Here is a 17,176-nt window from a genome sequence, read left to right on the forward strand (position 1 = left end):
AGGTAAAACCTATACAAGTTGTCGGTAACTTAAATATGGGGGGGCCAAGGGAAGGAAAGGCCATGGGAAGGGAAGATGTGACAGCTGACAAAACTTGTGGTTTACAGGCAGATAAGGTTGCCATGCAGAGGGCTTTGTCCTTTTGTTTTCTTTGGATTTGCGTCAGTATTTTCTATAAAGGGCCAGATAGTAAATAGTTCAGGCTTTATGGTCCATGCATCCACAGCTACTCAACTTCTATTGTAACATAAACTTGGCCACAGACAAAACTTAAATGAACAAGTGCCACGATGTTCTGATCCAACCACTATTTGCAAAACAGGCAATGGGCAGGATTCAGCCCATGGGCAGCAGTTTGCCAGGCCCTGACCGGATCATAACTTTAGTTTTATTTATTTTTTTAAAAGATTTTATTTATTTATTTGACAGAGAGAGACACAGCGAGAGAGGGAACACAAGCAGGGGGAGTGGGAGAGGGAGAAGCAGGCTTCCCACTGAGCAGGGAGCCCGATGCGGGCCTCGATCCCAGGACCCTGAGATTATGACCTGAGCCGAAGGCAGCCGCTTAACGACTGAGCCACCCAGGCGCCCCCCATGACTTTAGTTTTAAACAAGTGTAATTGGAGGTATTTTTGAGGCATCCACATGAATATGTTCACATTATTAATTATTGTTAAATCCAGGTGTTAAAAAAAAGTACTTCCAAAAGTATTTAGTAATTAGAACAAGATAAAATATCTAACCTTTGATTGGTAAGCATCTTTTAGGGAATTGTGTCCCCAGAGGGGGAGTAGATAAGTGGTCATTTGTAGTTAGCATATACATTTTAAGGAGGTGGCCCCTCTAGTGACAGTATTGTTTCCGAAAGTGACAGCTAGCCAGTGTCCGCAGGTGTGCATTGTTTGGCCCTCAGAGTACATGATATCTTTTGAAAGGCATCAACCTTATAAAAAATCAGAAGGTTCCACATAAGGCTGTTGGGGGGGGTGGGGGAAGAAAGTGCTGAAACCAAGTATAGTCATTCCTTTTAGTCAGAGGTATAAAAAAGTTTCATAAAGAATGAGAAACCTAGATTGACTTGAGGGGCAAACTGTTCAATTAATCTGGGAGGTTTTAATTATATACATTTAAAAATAAGCACCACCCCATTGTTTGTATTGAGAGAAATGCAGGCATTGAAACAGTGAATGCAGATCATTTAGGCAGAACTATTATGAAATCTGTTCCTGATGTATAATTTTAACACATATTTATAAGTATGCATAATTGTACTGTGTTCCTTTAGACTCGGTTGTTTGGGGGCAGAATTGTCTCACTCCCGCCCACGTCATTTGTTTATTTTATATGTTCTGCTGCTGTAGGCATTTTAAGTTGTTTGGGCAATGACATTATGAAATGTAAGTCTAGAGACTTTACTGACTATGCAAATCTGTAATTTCACTACAGCTTCATACTTTCCCATTAAATCATAATAGAGTATCACTGAGCATTCAGAATTTTAATGAGAGATGCTGCATCATAAGGTTAAGAATAGAAGTCCAGGGAAGTAAATCTCTATGGTCAGTAGCTTCTTTAAAAAGCGCAAAGATTTTCTTCGAAATCACAGCCCTTCAGAGAATGTAATTCAGTAGTTCCCAAACCTGTCTACATTTCACCTGAGGAGATTTAAAACACAGTGATGACTATTTGAAAATTTTAGAGAATCCCCAAGTGATTCACATGTGTAGGCAAGTTTGGGAGCCACTGGCTTAATTCAAAATCAAGTCTATAACAGCATAAATTTATCTGCATCTTGGACCTCTGGGAGCTTTGCGGTGAGATGAAGCTTGGGTCCCTCCATGAATGCCCAGGGTCCACCATAGTAAAAAGCCTTCCTAACATTCTTCCTAGAGTACATAAAAAAAAAAAAAAAAGATTCTTATAATTAAGGTTTGAATAGGTATAATCTGATTTAGTATAAACCTGAAATTCTGTTTCATAGTCTAGTCGTGCTGCCTAAAGTTTAAAAATAGAGACTTGGTCTTAAAAAAAAAGAAAGGAAGGAAGAAAGAAAAGGAAAAGAAAAAGAAAAAAGAAAGTCATTGAGTGCTGCTATAGAATTCCTTGTGAAGCTCTTAGTAGCCTCTCCACCTTGCCCACTCTGCCCCTCTCCTAGAACCGAAACCTGGCTCTTTTATACTATCAAAAATTCAGCATTCCTTTGCATGTTTCCCAAAAAGCCTTTTCAATAAATTAGGACAAATGTATTTTAATGAACAAATGGTGTTTTAATAAGAAAGCTCTTTTTAAATTAGTTCATTCTATTATGGTTTTAATAAGTAAAAAAATAATATCGTAGAGAATTATGCAATAAAAGCACCAGCCAGCTTGGTCTACAGAGTAAGCTTTGGAAACATGCAAATGGAATTTCACTAGAGAAAATATCCCTGGAGTGACAAAATTTTCTTTCATATAGAAAATGTCTATGTAGGGAAAAGAACAGATCTCTTCTAGATAAAAATGATGCACCAAACAGTGTTTATAAAAATTCTGTCTCTGTTTGAGTTCTGCATTTGGCAGTAAGACAGCAACTAATTTGGTTTTATTTTAAAATTCCAGTGAATTAATAAGGTCTGCACATTCCCTGTGGAGTAGCTAACTCTCTACTAGAGCCAGACCCCAATTTTTCTTTGCCAGTCACATGTGCTAGAGAACTTTAGCTGACAGGTGCTTTTTCATTGTTTCTCTCCGAGCCAGAAGCAGTCGAGTCACAGCTGATGTTCAGAGTCTAGGGCTTTACCACTGTCTTTTAGGAGCATTCCCAGGAGACAAGACAAATGTGTCTGATCATATGTGCTTTGAAAATCCCCTTTCCTTCTGGAGCTACCTACTCTCCCTGATGGAATTTGAATTATTGGCTAATTGCCTAACAGTCAGAAGGTCTTCACATACCAGATGCAGAAGTAAGAAAAAGTGTATTTGTTGGAATGTTTCATTGCAAGTAGTAGACTATCCAGGAAATATTGGTCATCCAGTAAGGAAAGTTTATCATTTCATGTTTGAAATTCAGGGGTACAGTGGTACGTGTGTTGGTTAATTTGGTGATATCATTATGCCACTGTTAAAGAATGATTAATAAAGACAATTTAGATGATACTAACTAATTTTAACATTCATGAACTAGACAGTCTCCTTGCAGAGAACCACAAAATGGGGTGGAAGGCAGAAAGCTTTTTACAGTATAAAGAATAAATGAAGAAAAGACAAACAGAAAATACCTAATTGGCTGGGGCCATATAGTTAATCTTGTTTGGGGTGAGAAGTCTCAGAGTTGGCTTGGGGTTTGGGGACTAGCTGACTGGATACACTCTGTGTCTGGTCAAGTGGAGCCTGTTTATAGGGACACAGAACCTATCTAACTTTGGTTTGCTGACATGGCACCCTGGGAAGGAGTGGCTCCATCTTGGGCCTAGAAGTTATTTCAACATCATCAAAGACACAGATTCTTTTTTTTTTTTTTGAGAGTTGGTAATTTATTTTATTTTTTTCTTTTCTTTCTTTCTTTCTCTCGTTTTTGATGTAGTATTCCATGATTCATTGTTTGACACAAATTATTTTTTATCTATTTTTTTTTTCCTATCCCTGGTATATTGACTTCTTCCCGTAGCTTGTCTCTTCATGGTTAAAAAGTGGCTGCTGCAGCTCCATACATCATGTTTGCACACATCAAAGTTCAAAGGCTAAAGACAGTATATCTCTAATTTGTGTCTCTTTTAAGAGTGAAGAACACTTTCCTGGGACTCTACATCAGGCTTATTTTTGCTTTCATTGACAGAACTCTATATTATTTCTTTCCTAAACCATTGACCTACCTACCCATATAATCTATGTGCCACACATGGTGTTAATTGATGCTACTATCAATAAAGTTCTCTTCTCTTGCTAACAGCTAGGATTTCAACATCTCTTCCCCATGAGCCAGCTACTGAGCAGATCCAGTATCCAATACCCATAAACATTGGTGTCCAGGAAGAAAATGCATCCTTGTCAGAGAATATAGAACTATATCTTCTTTTTTTTTTCTAATTAGAGTTTTTTTTTTATTATGTTAATCACCATGTATTACATCATTTGTTTTGGTGCAGTGTTCCATGATTCATTGTTTGTTCATAACACCCAGTGCTCCATGCAGAACGTGCCCTCTTTAATACCCATCACCAGGCGAACCCATCCCCCTACGCTCCTCCCCTTTAGGACCCTCAGTTTGTTTTTCAGAGTCCATCATCTCTCCTGGTTCGTCTCCCCCTCTGACTTACTCCCCTTCATTCTTCCCCTCCTGCTATCTTCTTCTTTTTCTTTTTTCTTAAAATATGTTGCGTTATTTGTTTCAGAAGTACAGATCTGTGATTCAACAGTCTTGCACAATTCACAGCGCTCACCGTAGCACATACCCTCCCCAATGTCTATCACCCAGCCACCCCATCCCTCCCACCCCCCACCACTCCAGTAACACTCAGTTTGTTCCTGAGATTAAGAATTCCTCATATCAGTGAGGTCATGTGATACATGTCTTTCTCTGATTGACTTATTTCACTCAGCATAATAACAGCCTCCAGAGAAAATAATAGTAGTAAACATTCTAGCCCTTTTTTTTCCTAATCTTTCTGCACCTTTACTTTGGCTTTCCAAGTATGGCTAACTGAAACACGGTTTTGTTGCGGTGTTCAAAATAAAATTGAAATTTGCATTCCCACTAGCCTCTGGCAAAGTAAATTGACATTATACTTGAGTTTTCATAGTCCTAAATGATTATTCTCCCTTCCATAAGTACCCATAGGCGTTTGCAGCTGACTGTTTCTTCTTATGAAACAAGCCACTGAGTTTGTGTGGTTGGGTATAAATACACACAAATCAAATGTATCGTTTTAAAAAAATTCTCACTTACTAAAACTTTTAAAGGTTAGCTGGTACCTTCATTCAACACAGTATATTTTCAATAATGATTTTTGTTGGCAAAGCAAGTAAATTAGACTTTTGTTCATTTGGTGCAAGAGGCAACTTTGTTGCTATAATATATACAATTAAACTGAGTTGAGATGTACTTTAAATGAAAATTGAAAACAAATTAAGTAATCAGTCAATGTAATGTTTGTAGTTACAGCTCCTGTACATATTTGGATAAGTTAAGGGGGGGAAAGAAAGCTATTTGGCATTGCTGGGAATTCTATTTTATTCCAAGGGAGGAAAAAATAGTGAGCTGGCAACATTTCAAATTGGCTGTAAAATATTACAGATAATGGTAATTTGCTTTTATATTTATATAAGCCCTACTTCTACTCCCATAGATCAAGTTTAATCATATGGCATATTAACTATGTACTAGTGTTAGAATCAGGCAATCTCAAGTTTAGCTAATGAAATTTATTTATAGGGTTTTTTTGTTGTTGTTAATCTTTCTTATTAACCATGAGTAGGACCTTTTAATTTGACCTGGGGAAATGTTTGTATTAATAATAGCAGTTTTTTTTAGGTTCCAACTTCTTGCAATTTGACATTTGTAAAGTTAATGCGTATCTTTTTCTGTCTTATTACAAATTATTTCCTTAATTTTATGACTTTGGGATGGTTGCCAGTGACTTACTGCCTCAAAAATGATGATGTTGAGAAAGAGATGATTATGTTTTATATTTAGCAAGATTTATTAGTGCTGACTTGGGCTTTGCGTTCAGGCAGATGAGTTTACACGAGTCGTCTGACGATTCTTGGGTCTCTGCTTAAAGTTGAAATTCAACCATAGAAGGTTATGATATTTTATGAAGCTTAATCCCGGAGCCATTTTTTTCACAGTTACCTGCATTTGATTTAGATTTTGAATATAGTTCTCATTCAAGTTTTGATGGAAGTATCATACCCTCCTATACATTGCACCCTGTTTTAATATGGCATTAAACTTCCAAGAGCAATAAATTCATTTTCTTTCCCCCTTATCTCTTAAAATTATACATTTTTTAAAAAGCCTCAGGTTTTCCAGTATTTTTCTAAGCTATTTTTTGGTCCAACTGTATTAAAAATGTATGGGGAATATCAGTTAAATTTGTTCATTGGGTTTTATCCTGTAAATTAATTTGCTGACTTAGGACACCTTTTGCAACTTATAGATACTGAAAGTGTTTATTTAGTACATATTTTTTCAGGACCGTTGGTTGAAACAGAAATGCAACTTAACGTGTTTCAGCATAGCAGAACTTACTGGCTTGCATAATGGTGAGGTCTAGGGAACATGCTTCAGGCGTGGCTATATCAAGTAGCTCAGACAGTCTAATCAATACTCTTTCTCTTCTCGTTCTCAGTAATCCTTTCCTTTGTGTTGACTTCTTTCTCTTACAAACTCCTTCCTTATTATAGCCATGAGTACTGGCATCTTTACATCCTAGAAATTGTCAGTCCAACAAAAACAAAGATTTTTATTGTGGGTAATCTTAGTAAAAGTAAAATTAAATTCCTTTCCATTCTATAATGATCCTGTCCCTGACCCATATTCTATGGCTAGGAGGTTGAAATGTATCCATTTTTGACAAAGTGTGGTCCCTAGAGAACTGCCAGCAACATCACCTAAAATTTTGTTAGAAATACATACTCTTGGGGCACCTGTGTGGCTCAGTCATTAAGGGTCTGCATTCAGCTCAGATCATGGTCCCAGGGTCCTGGAATCAAGCCCTGAATTGGGCTCCCTGCTCTGCGGGAAGCCTGCTTCTCCCTCTCCCATTCCCCCTGCTTGTGTTCCCTCTCTCGCTGTGTCTCTGTCAAATAAATAAAATCCTTAAAAAAAAAAGAAAAAGGAAATACATACTTTCAGATCTGCTCCCAAACCTAAACAATCAAAAGATTCCACTGTGAGGACCAGCCTACTGGGTGATAAGGAGTCCTCCTAGTGATCCTGATGAATGCTCAAGCTTGAGAACCAGTGCAATACACTAATTGGTGGAGGCAGTTCATGTGAGCAAACCTCCCTCCCCCTCCCTGTCCCTGCCACAGGGTTTCCCTGTAAGTTGCATCTTACAGCAAGCACATAGAAAATAGACCTGAGGAACTGACGCCAGGAAGGAGGAAGAGTGGCTGCTGTGCTGGCAAATGAGAGATCTCTGCTACAATGAAATTTCAGCCCAACAGTACTTTTTCTTTGTTTCTAATGGTATTATTTCTCACGACACTATTGACTATGAATTCCCCTCCAGAAAACCACTATTTTAATTAAGCAAATCCACATTCATCCTCCTCTAGGATATAGTATTTTAGTTTTAAATTTCATCTCCAGGTAGGTACATGACCAATATTGAAGGATTTCCAGGGGATGCCTGGGTGGCTCAGTCAGTTAAACGTCTGCCTTCGGCTCAGGTCATGATCCCAGGGTCCTGGGATCAAGCCCCACATTGGGTTCCCTGCTCAGTGGGGAGCCTGCTTCTCTCTCTCCCCCTACTGCTCCCCCTGCCTGTGTGCTGTCTCTCACTATCTCTCTCTGTCAAATAAATAAATAAGATCTTTAAAACAAAAAGGTTTCTAGACCGTATATATTTTTTTTTAATCAAATGCTTCCTAATCACTTAGATATAAGTCAACTACCATTACAGCCTTCAGTAATGAACCTTGTTGATCCTAGGTGATAAATAGTAGACTAGACTGAATTTCTTCAAAAATTCTCATTGACAATGGCAGTGAGGCCTACAGAATTTTAGGGAAGGTGTTCAACATTGCAATATCATTCAAAATAAATTTAAAACTTTTTTTTAAAAAAGGGAGATGCATGTAACTTTTCGCATTACTTAAGATTTTTATTTCAATTTATCATAAGACTCCTCTGGGCATTTGTTGAAGATCCAAAGGTCTTTTTACTTATTTTTATTTTTAGCATATTCTTATTTGGCAGGTCTAGGGTAGGAACAGGGGATTTGTATTTTTAATAGTTTCCACAGGGAATTCTTAGAATCAAGCGGGTTTCCCATACTCCATAGTGGTGAGAAGTAAGGATGCTGGGGTGGAATGGTTGGGATCAAACCTTAGTTGTAGTTCATACTGACTGTTGGGGGGGGGGGGATAGTTGCTTAATGTTGTCAAGTCTGAAATGCTGCTGTTATCACTTATATTCCATTCTTTCCTTTGTCTCTGAATTAATCTGCCAGTTACTCCTTCTCATTTCTTATGCTGCAGATAGAGGACATGCAGTGGGGTAAAGGAGTACGGGAGATCCCCCCCTCAGTATGCACACTGCCGTGCAAGCCGGGGCAAAGGAAGAAGACACAGAAGGGAACTCCGTGCTGCTGGACCTGTGAGCCTTGCGACGGCTACCAGTACCAGTTTGATGAGATGACATGCCAACATTGCCCCTATGACCAGAGGCCCAATGAAAACCGAACCGGCTGCCAGGATATCCCCATCATCAAACTAGAGTGGCATTCTCCCTGGGCCGTCATCCCTGTCTTCCTAGCAATGTTGGGGATCATCGCCACCATCTTTGTCATGGCCACTTTCATCCGCTACAATGACACACCCATTGTCCGAGCATCCGGGCGGGAACTGAGCTATGTTCTGTTGACTGGCATCTTTCTTTGCTACATTATCACTTTCCTGATGATAGCCAAACCTGATGTGGCAGTGTGTTCTTTCCGGAGAGTTTTCCTGGGCTTGGGTATGTGCATCAGTTATGCAGCCCTCTTGACAAAAACCAATCGGATTTATCGCATATTTGAGCAGGGCAAGAAATCAGTGACAGCTCCCAGACTCATAAGCCCAACATCACAGCTGGCCATAACTTCCAGTTTAATATCAGTTCAGCTTCTAGGTGTTTTCATTTGGTTTGGTGTTGACCCACCCAACATCATCATAGACTATGATGAACATAAGACAATGAACCCTGAGCAGGCCAGGGGAGTTCTCAAATGTGACATTACAGACCTCCAAATCATTTGCTCCTTGGGATATAGCATTCTTCTCATGGTCACATGTACTGTGTATGCCATCAAGACTCGGGGTGTCCCAGAGAATTTTAATGAAGCCAAACCCATTGGATTCACTATGTACACGACATGTATAGTGTGGCTTGCCTTCATTCCCATTTTTTTTGGCACTGCTCAGTCAGCGGAAAAGGTAAGTGAAAATGCACACCACACTGTGCATTTCAGAAATATGTTTGTTTTTGTAAATACTGAAACCGAATTGATTGTACAGAGTGAAAAGTTTTATATCCTGAACTACTAGGCATCAGTGCTATAGAAATCTAAAAACTGCAGGGAACTGTGCTATGTTCATTTCACTGGAGACCAGTCAAAGGTAGCTTTTTCAAGTTAATTCATGATAGAATTATTCAATGTAGCAGGAGATTATCCAGTATAAAATTGTGTGATCTATCCAAATTAAACCTTCCTATGCATTCATTACCCACCTTCTCTTCTTATACATGTTTCCTTGGGATAGGAGAAAAAGGCCACAATCCTTAATTAGGATGAGGATGGTCATTACTAGCTCTCTGTCACTCTTCTTGGTGACCATCTAGGCTGTCACTGTGGATTAGATCTAGTGTGTCAGCATCACAATATATTAGAGTTGCCCATTTGCATATTACATGTATATGTATATATATAAGAGATGAATATAGGAAGGTTTTGGTTATCATTCCACCCTAGGCTCCCTAAAACTAGATGTACATTAATCACATCAAGTGATTCAGAGTGATACCAGAGACTCAACTTTCTAGCAGTGGGAGGGACCGTATGCAGTAGAGCAGTTGTCATCAAGCTATGGAAGTTCAAAGTTAGTGGGCCCTAACATGTTGTCCTAGATATGGCTAGTGTGCATGCTCCCCCATATAGTTATGCATTTTTACAAATCTGTAAGTTAGGCAGCCCTAATGTGTTGATTCTTAAAGCGATTAGTACATGTCTAGCTGTGGGTTTGACAGGCGTGCAAATTAGGCAAAACTAAAGCCTTGATTCTAGATGAGATTCATACACATCTGAATTTTATACTCACCTGGATATGGTTTTGTGTATATGCAAATGAGGCAGTTCGAATGTGTTGATCTTAATAAGATGTGTTGTCCTTCGGTCAGTGAAGTCAGCTCTGACAGGGTGGTGCAGGTGAAGCCAGACCAAGAACTAGAGCCCTAACTGGCACGCTGTATCAGAGAGAGCACAGTTATTGGTTGATTGGAAGTTAGAACACAGGGAATCTAGCCTGATTCCATGTTACTTTGGAGAAGTCTATAAAACATTCAAGGACTTAGTCCCCTACGTGAGGAAAGCAAGGATTGAAGTAGGAATCTCTACAAATTCACAAATCTGTGCCTCTAGGAATTAGTTGAATCTGAGTTTTTCATTGTTACTTCTAGTCTCATAGAATCATATAAATAATTAATGACATTTGACTGGTGTTCCACCTGAGAAGATGTCTTTCACGTAAATTATTTGATTCAGAAGCTATCAGATTGGACTGTATGGGTTTTGGGGGCTTTTTGTTTGTCTGTTTGTTTGTTTTTTTAAATGAGTATCTCATAAAACCACAGAGAATTCTGCAACCAAGGACAGTGAGTGGTTCCAGATATGGTTTTAGTGTAAAGTGTCTTAGAGGAACTTCTAAAATATATGCTCAACAAGCATAGTATGTTTCCAACAGTATGTTTCAAATTCATAATGCATGTTTACTGTCTGTGAAACCAACTTGAATTGCATTTTATTGCTTCTATCTTTCCCTGGGCCAGGGGAATAGTAAAATATGAGTTAGGGCAGTGAAATGCAATAGAGAGAAAAAGAAAAAGAATTTCCCAAATGTATGCTGGTAAGTTGATAACCATTGAACTTTTTATGGGAACTGATGTGTATCACAAAGCCTGTGAAGATAATAATAATTTTTTTATTAAAACAAACACAATTGCCTATGTAACAGGTTAAAAACATTAAATCCTTTTCTTGTAAATTTATTCTTGGGGAATGCAAAAGGCAGGAATACCTGCAGCTCTTTTGTAGATGGGTCTTGTTGTAATGCTGTTTGACGATGTACGTGTCTATCATTTCATTTGTCATTTCTAGCCATTTCTAGTCATGACTATGAATCTTTTCAGTAAGGTCAAGTGTATAATTGACTCACTTAAAAACCTGAAAATGATGCAGGGTTTCAGGAATTGAATTCACTGATCCCAGTTGTTCTAGAAGGCTTTGAGCTGGTAGAACTGAATTACAGGAAAAAATAAGCTGTCTTCAAGCAGTGTGCTTTGTATCCTAGAGTTGAGAAGACACATTTTTTCTTTGTATACTCTCAATGGGTTATGATGTTTTACATTGTTGATTGGCACAATTAAAGGTACTAAATTGCCAAATGGCAACAGTGAATTTTATATGGAAATTCACACATCTTAAAGATAGGCATATGGCTGGAGAAGCATGAGTGATAAATTAAAGATAGTTTTTGTACATGGAACCATGAAATTTAAATTGTGGAAGGCGGCAAATTGCCAAATGCAACAGAGATCACAGAAAAAGGCATCATTGCCAAGCTGGCAATATTCAGAATCACAGCCCTTACATTTTTGTTTAGATCAAACAATTTAAGTGTTTTAAGTGGAAGAATCCCATTGTAACAGGAAAAAAAAAAAGATTAGGCAGTGAGTTCAGTAATAACTATTTACTGTGTTAGGAAATTGAGTTCATTCTGATTATGCTAGGTATATCTTTGTGAAATTTCTTATCACTTGAGTTCATTAGCACAGCATAAAGGATGATAAATGTTTATTTTCTTGTGAAACATCAACACTCAGTATGTTTTTGCTTTTGTGAAGAAGGATGCAGGAGATTACAGTTATCTTGTTTTATTATTGCTAATCCTGTGATTTTTTTAGAATGGGGATCATGCAGTGTGGTCAGGGATGGAAGAGGTAAATTTAAGCCATAAGAGAACGATCCTTGGTTTTAGGAATTCTATTTAGATGACTGAAATGATTCAAGGAAACACTGCAAATAGTAGAGTAATAGCACGGTAGGAGTTACTAGCCGGTCTAGTGAAGTGTATACTGGCAAGAGCTATTAGAGGACTAGATTGTTTTCCATCAACACAAAGGCTTGGTTTGTGGCTTACCTATCTTTTTTGCATGCAGCCTAGAAAAGAGCATGCTTCAGGTAGGGAGGATACAAGCTACCCTCCCAAAGTCGGAGAAACCCTGCAGATGCTATGATTATCCAGATCTTTTTAGCCAGTTGTTGTCGGGAGAACTTTCAGGTAAACCAGTGTATCGATTTTTTATACATGGATGAGGAGACAAGCTCTACACCACTTGGTTCTGCAAAGAGAAAAGTAGACCTTGATATAAAATGAGTGGAGTTGGAGGGTCTCAGAGGTCTTCCCTTTGGTGGCATATATGTTTGTTTGGGTAGGAGGTTGATGCGAAGAGGAGAAAGTAAAGGATTGAGGCATTTTCTGTTCAGAGAAAAATGCTGGAAAAAGAGTAATGGCTTATAGGAAGGAGTATGTCTTCTGTAATGCCACCCGCAGGCCATTCTTCTGCACATAGCTGAGTAGAACAGCATGGATTACAACACTTAAATAATCGGATTCTTTAGTTTTCATTGAAGAATTATTCCAGTGGATGACAGAAGTAGGGCTACTGCCAGCAATCTCTGAACCAGCTCAGGGTCCTTAACTCCGTGGTTCTCAAAATTGTGTCCATGATAATCCCCATTGGAACTTGTTTTTTAAGTATTGCATATCTGCCCCTCCCAACTGGTTCAATAAGGCAATAGGATGGGCATAGAACTCTAGACTTTGTAACGAGCATGCTGGAAGTATGTCAGTGCAAACCAAGCATGCATCTTAAAACTACTTGAGCATTTTCTTTCTAATCCACAGGATTAGGAAATATGTCATATAAATATTTCCTGATCTCTAATTTTAGAACCGTTAGGAATAAATTAATTCTCAAGCAACTGGGAGGTCTAGAGATCAAGGAACCAGGAGATCAGAAAGACATTATTCACAGTCAAAGACAAAGTCTAGACTCAGAAGGTCTGAATGAAGTGTCAACTCCAAGGTTATGGCCAGAGACCTTACAAGGCAGGACCAAGGCATCGACCCTGCAACCAGAGGTAGCAAGAGGACAGGCAGAATGTTTCCTGGGAGTATTTCTAGGGGATTTGGACTATAAACCAACATTTTGGTTGTCCACATGTAGCAGATAGCTCCCCAGAATCTGAACACAAAGCAAACCAATCTAGGACTGATATTACAGATCAGAAATATTTGGCAGGTAGGTAAACATTTCCTAATCCATGCCCTAGGCAGACACTGGTAATCAATTACAGTGAGCTTCCCCTGAACCCAGGTGAAGTTTTGAGCTATTTGCTGTCTTCGTGCAAGAGCCACTGGGTGCCTTTCATTAAAATTAATCAGCTTAAATATAAAAGAAGAGGGAAATGGGGATGTGCTTGGATTAGTCTCTAATTCGTCTCTGATTACACATCTCTTAAAGTTTCAAATGCCATACAGAAAGGAGCAGTCCTGGCTCTCTTCGGGAGTAATATTTTCAAACCATCTTTGAACAGTGTGAGGCATGCTGTAGTTGTCACACAAAGAATGCAGGACAGACACCCAGAAACAGGAACTCCACTTCTGCTTTATGGAAAAGCGACAAGTGGACTGACGTTACCAGGTGGAGGAAGCGCTTGATAACCCAGTGAGAAATTACATCCCATGTCAAAAGTAGGGGGTGGCGTTTTCACCACATGGTACAGAGACTGAAGACACAGATTGTGTTTAACATGACTTTGACTCTTGAAAATATGAGGGTGTAAGAATAAAATTTAATAAAACTGCATTTTATGGGAAAACATTAAAACAGCGTGAACCCCAACATCTCATTCCCAAATTAAACTTTTGGCAAGAATCCCATCTTTTCAAAGGGATGGACCAAGTTAATTTTAAATACTACAGCTTATGAGCTGAAATACCTGCTTTCCTTTCTCAGACTGATATTTTCCCTTATGCTTATGTTGAATTATGCAAGGTCTTCCCTCTGATGCAATCTCCCCACCCCACCCACCCGGGTTTTGGAGGCCTGGGCCCTATGGCAGAGATGATGATGCAGTGAGGAGCAACAAATCCAAATTATGGAGGACTGTGTTTGGATTTATCCCTGTAAACCAACACAAGTTTATAAAAGTGGGAAGAACGTCAACACAGGGTATTTTGGAATGTGAACTCCAGGGCCAGTACTTGAGGATGAGCAAAGGTGAAGCAGCTCGAGTTAAGAAAACTAAGTCAAGTAGCTCTTGTAATAGATGGGCAAAAGATGGTGCTGGTTTGAAGAAGGCCTGAGGGACTAGAAAAGATAAAGCCGGTTTGAAAGCTGCTTTGAACATTTTGAACATTAGAAGAATATATGAATATAATATGACTTATCTTTCCTTTTGTGTTATGATACAATATGCCTTATCTTTCCTTTTGTGTTATGCTGCTTTGTTACTGAAATGGAGATATGCTTAGAGATACTTTTCTCTTTTTTTGAATTTTGCAAGTAGCAATTGCCCACTAATTAATTTGCGCACTAAAGGCAAGAGAAAGGACTTCCTCCCATTCTCTGTATATAGTCGTTGCCAACAGTCTGATGACTCTGCCTCTAGATACATAGATATACACATATACATACACAAATACAATGGTCTTTTAAAACAAAAATCCTTACTTCTCTGGAATACTTAGTAGAACCTTCACCTTGCATCTAAACACAATTGAGAGAAGTGTCCCAGTGCGTAGCTTAGGCTGAGGTCATTTGTGCACCCATGCTGTGCTGGGCAAGCATCCTGGTGGTTGAGGTCTTGCTTCTGTTGTTTAGTTTTGTCTGTTCAAATTTATATCAGAAGCATATGGAACTGTCTCCTTTCTGCTTCCTGCTGTGACCTTGATGATAACTGAGCTCCTCTCCAAACAGCACTCTGAAACCAGCTGTGTGCACGTCTGGTGTTAGTCAATGGCTTGGGATAGTGCTGTACTGTATTCCCCTCATGATGTCTCAGCTAATTTCAGGTGCAGTCACCTAGGATAATTGGAGTCTTCACCATCTTAGTCCCTTCCTTTAGCTGAAATAGCTAGTTCAGCAGGTAAAATCCAAGAGCCTGTGTATAACTGAACTGAGTGAGAACTAATAAGGAAATAGCTTACTATGTTAAAACAAAAGGTCCCACCATTAAAGGTTTGAACAGAGAGGTGCTCAAGAAAGAGAAATTGCTGCTAAAAAGAAAGACTTAGCAAGTCTTGAATCAATCCTCCGTGGGGTGTCCCCTGAGAGTCCAAAGTGTCTTTCACTTTGAGATCTCAGCCTCCAAAGGACACAGTCAGAAGGACCCAGGCCTCACCTTTGTAACTAGTACCAGGACATTCAGACAAATCTCTGTTCTTTAGCATTTCTGAGAGCATCAAAGTCCACCTGTCATTTTCAGAAACAACTCTTCTCAAAGCACAGGAAATGATAACAGAACATAGTCTGCTGATGAGCAGTCAGGGGGTTGCCAAATCCAGGTTTGGGATCCTGAGATACCCATTGTACAGACCATAATACTGGTCCATTTAGTATTTTGTGCAGGTCCCAGATGTTCCGTGGTCCTAGAAGACCATTCCTCCATATCCCATCATGCTGTGGTACTCTGAACCTAATCGGTGTACATTGCAGAGATGTGTCATTTAAGCTTTTGGGTCCTAGGTTCTTCCATCTGCCCCATGTGTATAATCATTCCTACTTCTACGTTTGTGTAAGAGAAAATGAGATCTTTAAATTGCTTAGTACAGTGTTTATAAAACTGATGATACCAGGTGCTGGTAAAGGTGTGGAACAGCTGGAACTCTCACATAATGCTGGTGCGAATGTACAAGTTAGTCAACCACTTTTGAAAACAGTTGGGCAAGTTCTTAAAATGTTAAGCATGCACCTTCTATACTACTCTAGCCATTCCTCCTATCTATTTACCCATGAGAAATGAACGAATATGTCCACACACACTTGCACATAATTTTTTTTTGTAGATTTAATTTTAATAGTCAGAAACTGGGAAAAAAAACAAATGCCCATCAATAGCTGAATAGATAAATAAGTTGTGATCTAACCATAGAATGGAATACTACTCTGCAGTAAAAAGCAATGGGTTATTGATATATCCAACAACATGATTAAATCCCAAATAATTAGGCTCACTGAAAGAATACAGGCAAAAAGAATATGAACTGTATAATTCCATTTATACCAAAATATTTTTTTAAAGATTTTATTTATTTATTTGAGAGAGAGAATGAGAGATAGAGCGCACAAGAGGGAAGAGGGTCAGAGGAAGAAGCAGACTCCCCGCTGAGCAGGGAGCCCAATGCGGGACTCGATCCCAGGACTCCAGGATCATGACCTGAGCCGAAGGCAGTCGCTTAACCAAATGAGCCACCCAGGCACCCTATACCAAAATATTTTTAACATTAAAATTAATCTCTAGTGAGAGAATGCAGATCATTTGTTCTCTGGGGATGGGTGGGAGGCTGACGAATTACAAAGGAGCACAAGGAAATTTGGAGGGTGATGTATGTGTTCACTCTCTTGATTGTAGTGGTGGGTTCACAGATGCATGCGTATGTCAAAGCTGATCAAATTTCATACTTCAAATACGTGCAGTTTATCATACATCAGTTACATATCGATAAAGCTGTTAAAAATTGCTTTGCCAAAAACCCTCTTCCTTCTCTGCTCCCCTTCTAGTTTCTTGAAACTTAATCATTAAGTGCTCTTATGCCTACAGGCCTATGTGCACAGTACTGAACCTATAAATTGTATTGGTAATGAAACTAGAATTATATAAATGAGTTTACAGTATAAGAGCACTTCAAATACTCTATAGCACATGGTAAATGCTCGGTAAAGGAGAACTGTATCCTTCCACCGCAGGATCCCCTTAGGAAAAATTGCTTTCTAGGTCAAGGCAGGAGAGTCCGTAGCAGGTAAAATAGTCCTATATTTGGGGAAACTGAAGGTAGAGGAGTTAGTATGGATTAGGGGGATGACAGGAAGTAACTCTGAAGAGGCAGGGAGAGGTAAAATCTTTGAGGACCCTGTATGCTTGATTTTGTTTTTTAGACAAGGAGGGGTAAATGTTCTGCAATGAATTTTAGGGCAGGGATGTGTGGGACA

General features: G+C 39.0%; 1 protein-coding gene across 9 annotated transcripts in view; it reads left to right on the plus strand.

The window, feature by feature from the left end:
• The window catches only part of GRM7 (glutamate metabotropic receptor 7), a 907,662-nt gene that overhangs the window by 732,866 nt on the left and 157,620 nt on the right, over positions 1-17,176 (plus strand). For all 9 annotated transcript variants that reach the window (XR_003518507.2, XR_003518508.2, XR_003518509.2 and 6 more), the window contains exon 8: positions 8,185-9,120. Coding sequence is in view for 6 of the 9 variants with exons in the window: in XM_027586609.2 (XP_027442410.1) it covers positions 8,185-9,120 (936 nt within the window). In the remaining 3 variants the exon portion in view is untranslated. The remainder of the gene's footprint in view (positions 1-8,184; positions 9,121-17,176) is intronic.

This window comes from Zalophus californianus, chromosome 1, assembly GCF_009762305.2.
Source record: "Zalophus californianus isolate mZalCal1 chromosome 1, mZalCal1.pri.v2, whole genome shotgun sequence".
NCBI lineage: Eukaryota > Metazoa > Chordata > Mammalia > Carnivora > Otariidae > Zalophus > Zalophus californianus.